The sequence below is a fragment of the Fulmarus glacialis genome, unplaced genomic scaffold (genome assembly GCF_000690835.1).
Source record: "Fulmarus glacialis isolate BGI_N327 unplaced genomic scaffold, ASM69083v1 scaffold22314, whole genome shotgun sequence".
Classification (NCBI taxonomy): Eukaryota; Metazoa; Chordata; class Aves; order Procellariiformes; family Procellariidae; genus Fulmarus; species Fulmarus glacialis.
The window spans coordinates 5,363-5,625 of NW_009206375.1; the positions used below are offsets into that span (position 1 = coordinate 5,363).

The 263-nt window shown below is 66.9% G+C and overlaps 1 protein-coding gene across 1 annotated transcript in view; it reads left to right on the forward strand.

The window, feature by feature from the left end:
- The window catches only part of DUSP15 (dual specificity phosphatase 15), a gene marked incomplete at its 5' end in the record, with an annotated part of 5,297 nt that overhangs the window by 3,453 nt on the left and 1,581 nt on the right, over nt 1-263 (forward strand). The window contains one exon of the mRNA XM_009575730.1: nt 14-63. Coding sequence (XP_009574025.1) covers nt 14-63 — 50 coding nt within the window. The remainder of the gene's footprint in view (nt 1-13; nt 64-263) is intronic.

Below are 263 nucleotides of genomic sequence, written 5' to 3' on the forward strand. Positions count from 1 at the left end.
TTGTGTCTTCCAGGACATCACCTACCTCCGCATCCCCCTGCCCGACACCCCCGAGGCCAATATGTGAGTACCCCGGGGAGGCCGGGGCTGGCTCGGGGCACGCGGGAGGACTGGGCTCTGCAGGGTGATCAGGGTGAGGGCTCACAGCACCCCAAGCCCTTGGGGTGCTGCCTCCAGCTCCTCAAGCACAGCAGCCCACAGGCTGGAGGCATGATGCCCCGCTGCCGGGGACCACCTCTAGACCCTGATAGCCTCCCAGCTCA